Genomic DNA, 4,233 nt, shown 5'->3' with positions numbered 1-4,233 from the left:
CATTAAATGACTTCAAATGTTTGATGGAATAAACACTGAAAACCTTTGAGCAAAAGCACATTAAGATAAAATGAATATACAACAAAGTAAGAAGCATTAATCTGCTGCCATAATCCCAGTTAAACCTGAAGCTTCATCTAAACTCAGCAGGTGTTTCTCTGCAGTCGGCTCTGTTATCCTGACAAAACTGTTTCCAGCCAGAAAGGCTGCAGGTGTGAAATAAGGACAGCGAGGGAAAAATTCACACCAAAGACATTTGAATAAATAACAAGTGAGAGAAAACAATGAAAAGATACAAAACATCAGCAATATACAGCTTGTAACAGAGCAAACAGGGATGACATGACAAGTGTGAGGAAGAGGAAATGAGTCTATCAATGAGTCGAGGTGTTAGGCCACACATGAAGTCTCTGAGTCACCGCCCTCTCTCGTTAATCACCTAAAAATATTTATAATATTTTTAAAATTGCGTCGCTTTACTAACAGTATCATATGATGTTGTTAAGACCACAATAAAAAAGGATCAAATGTGGGCAACAAAGAAACAAAACTCTGGGTTTTTGTTCTATACACAAAGCTGAACGCAGACCTTCATTCATTTATTTTACTGCCTCTTCCGCACCCTTCTTCCCAGCCTTTACTCAGTGCACCAGCTCCAGCTGGCTGGTGGAGAAAGGCAGGACCCCACTGACGTAGTAGGCGATGCCCAGGGAGAGGAGGGCGATGACCACCAGCAGCAGCAGGACCCTCCAAAAGCCCAGGTCCTCCACAAACTCCTGCCAGGTGGTCCTGAAGCTGGACAGGACGCCCTCGGTGCTCTGCAGGTTCGGGTTCAGTAAGGAGTGGCTCTCCATCGCGCTGACACACACACACACACACACACACACACACACACACACACACACACACACACAGAAGTTTGTTATCGCTCACATGTAACTCTGTTCTTGTTCCTTTTTTCTGTGGTAAAGCTAAGAAAACCCACAATCAGTGTAGGAGCTAAAATGAAGATAGACCCTTCCAGAATCTCGTTTTAAGTCTAATTTAAAGCAGGCACAGAACAGTTCTCTGGGTCAGTATTATTGCTCTTAAAGCTGTGTGAAGTCTTGCTTGAAACTCTACCTGCTTTGCAGGAGAGAGCCAATCAGGACAGATCATGCTTTGGCTGCATGATCTGTCCCGATTGGCTCTCCACCCTCTCTCCTTCCAGCTCTGCTCACCTCTCACTGTCAGCCATCTGCATGGTCTCCAGTTTGGAGTGGGCTCCTCTGTTGAAGCCTTTCACCTCCTGCTCCTCCAGCCCCTCCAGCAGACGAATAGCATCCTTGTTGACTCCGCGTCTCTTCGCCAGCACCAGAGGAGTCGATCCGTTGTGGTTGCTGCAGTAAGAACAAAAGAAATCTATTATTTCTTTTATCCAACACACGAGTTTTGTATTAACTTGAACCAGGAAACCTCCATGATGTGAATATGCTGTTCCACAACTGTGCATACATAACTACAGTCACACATGTAGCCTGCAGATAAAAACAATATGATTAGTCTGCACAGTAGAATTAAAAGCTAATGTTTTAGTTAAGTTCAGCTGAAAACTGAAAGCACTGAATCCTTTTTAGTAATCCCAGCAAACAATGAGTCAGGTGGCCTTTGTACTGGCTTTGTCGCGGGTATGGGTGATTTACGTAACATCAACTCATAGCAGTAAGTGATGACCTCATTTAGTGAATTAAAACAATTTCACAACTCCCAAATATTCCCTGAAAAACCAGAACGTATCTAAGTGTTTGTGTCATATTTCAGCAGCTTCATCAGGGGCATCTTTCAGACAAGTCTAACAGTCTAAAAAGAGGGTAATCGGTACAGCAGCAGCATGAGGTCATCTCTTGTGTTTGCCATGGGGTGACTGAGATCTGTTAGCTTATCCATTCATCTTGTAAGCATTTAAACACACACAGCAAAATGTGTACTATGTGCAATTCAGTTAGGTGGACAAAAAAAACAAGAGCTCCAAAGCCGACGAGATGTTTCTGGACACTTTCAGACACTGGTTTAGATTTACATGCATGAAGAGTTCAGAGACTTCCTGTTGTGTTCATGCTCACGTGATCATTTTTGTGTCTGCTGGGGAGCGATATCACAGTACCAGCAAAAACACAAAGTCTGGTTTATTGCACTCTTCAGTTACAGGATTATTTATCAGAGCTTTAAAGTCTCCCAGAGAAACATCAGATATTCAGCTTCAGTTTGTTCACAACTTACTTGATAACCCAAAAGTTGGTAAAGGTGAAATGCTACTCATGGTGCCCAAGATGATAGTAAATGGTTGTGAAGGTTGAAGACGATCCATACAAAAGAAAAATGTGCGTGATCTAAAGGTTTCAACAATTTTCACATCTGGTGCAACCTTGACCCGATTTTCCCTCAAAATGAAATCAGCTCGAACTCTTATTGGCGTTTACCATCACACACGATTTGAACACAATAGTTTGAAAACTGCAAACAAACAGAACCAAATACTCCTCTCGTCTCCTCTGAGGGGAGCAACAGTGCACTCCCCCCGAGGGGACAGGAAGTCATTCGATTCGCTCTGCTGAGAGGTGAAAGGTGAATTCCACCAGTGGGATTTTAGCAGCAGTTACATAGAAAAGACTTATCTTTTAGTTATATTTCTTTCATTCATGAAATTTACGATACTTTGATTCAAATTCCCCAACTAACTTTATATATTTAAGATGCTCAATAAGCAGTTACAAAGAAAAAACAACCAAAATAACATTAAATGAATACTCTGACAGAATTAACACCAACCTCCGACTGAAGATTCAGAGTACTGCTGTCTGCTCAATTTTAAATTTGTTTCTTTTTGCTTCTTTTCTGTTGTCAGTTCTTTGTGGATTCAGATCATCTCTAGAGCAGCTTTGCTCATTGCAGTTTAATTTGAGTTTAGTGCTTTTTCATTCATTCAGAAATCTCTAAAGGGCAGATTTAAGTTGTTTAGAGAGGGTATTACAACCCAAACAGTCTCAGTACACCACGTCTTTTAGCTTCTACCATATCAACATGAATCATGCATGACTACATGATTCTGAATAGTTGATATACATGAAATTAAAAGTGGAGTTAAAATGAGAGAACATTAAGTTGCTCAGGGTGGAAACAGCTCACTGTCATCACCTGAACTCTGAATTCTTACCAGATGTCGATCTTCAGCCCGTTGGACACCAGGAACTGTATCGTATCCACGTGGCCGCACAGGTGCAGCGCCGTATTCCCCTGGTAATCCGTCGCCAGCAGATCGGCCCCAAACTTGTGCAAGAGGCGGCATATTTCCACGTTCCCTCTGGCGGCGGCTAGGTGGAGGCCGGTGCGGCCCCGGTTGTCACGGATGTTGGGGTCGCATCCGGTCTCTAGCAGCCTCTTGGCGAAGGGCAGGTCTCCATCGATGCACGACTGCAGCAGAGGCACGCTGGTCTGCGACGAGTCGTTGATGAAGACATAGGACATGTTCGAGTGGGTGTCCGAAAATTCCAGCGTACCTGAGACGGTGAACAAAGAGGCAAAATGTGGAAATGTTTTCTAAATGCTGAACTAAGATGCATGCTGAGCTCCCTCGGGAAGCACTCCCACCCCACTCCACTCCACCTGCCTGCATCTGTCTCCCCTGTTAGAAAGAAGGGTGGTGTAAATTGAGCAGCAAGTGTTGAAAGACGCTCAGTTCTTAAACTTGTTTCCTCATTTTCTCTGATTTCTCTGCTTTTTTAAAGAACAGAAGTCAAGTTTCAGACTGGAAATACTGCTCCCTCTCCTCGGATTTCCATCACAATCCAAATCATCCTTTTTTTTCTTGCCTCATCTGAGAGTTAAAGTCACTGCACCTCATCTTTCTCTCGTCTAACTGGCATGACAGTTATTTAAAGTGAACCTGATTACTCGGCTGGCATTTTGAAATTAAGCGTCAGGGATCAATGAGGTTGAGTCCATCTGCCAACTCTTAGGCACATTTATCAAACACATTTAAACTCCCTGTTTTCTGTGTTTGCATCTCTCACCACACTTTTTGATGAATCTTCCTCTCCTGCTTTCTCTTCACCATCTCTGAAACCTGCACTCGAGACTTGCTGAGTGATTTCTCATTTCTCCTTTCTTACATTAGCTCTTTCCCCTCTCTCACTTTCAGACAGCGAGTACTGCCACCTAGTGGCAAAGAATCACATAGCTCATAAGTTTTTTCTT

General features: G+C 43.1%; 1 protein-coding gene across 2 annotated transcripts in view; it reads right to left on the bottom strand.

Annotated features, from left to right (window-relative positions):
* Positions 1 to 6: 6 nt before the first annotated feature.
* Positions 7 to 4,233, bottom strand: part of ankrd46b (ankyrin repeat domain 46b) — a 7,886-nt gene continuing 3,659 nt past the window's right edge. Inside the window, exons 2-5 of one of the 2 annotated variants that reach the window (XR_312339.1) lie at positions 3,194 to 3,536; positions 1,221 to 1,379; positions 590 to 858; positions 7 to 439 (exon numbers count right to left, since the gene is read on the bottom strand). Coding sequence is in view for 1 of the 2 variants with exons in the window: in XM_005753688.1 (XP_005753745.1) it covers positions 642 to 858; positions 1,221 to 1,379; positions 3,194 to 3,504 (687 nt within the window). In the remaining variant the exon portion in view is untranslated. Of the gene's footprint in view, positions 440 to 564; positions 859 to 1,220; positions 1,380 to 3,193; positions 3,537 to 4,233 lie in introns of those variants that run through there. The other variant, XM_005753688.1, reaches the window with a different exon arrangement.

The sequence above is a fragment of the Pundamilia nyererei genome, unplaced genomic scaffold (assembly GCF_000239375.1).
Source record: "Pundamilia nyererei isolate P.nyererei 1_Seehausen unplaced genomic scaffold, PunNye1.0 scaffold00451, whole genome shotgun sequence".
Lineage (NCBI taxonomy): Eukaryota > Metazoa > Chordata > Actinopteri > Cichliformes > Cichlidae > Pundamilia > Pundamilia nyererei.
This window is presented reverse-complemented; position numbering and strand designations above follow the sequence as displayed.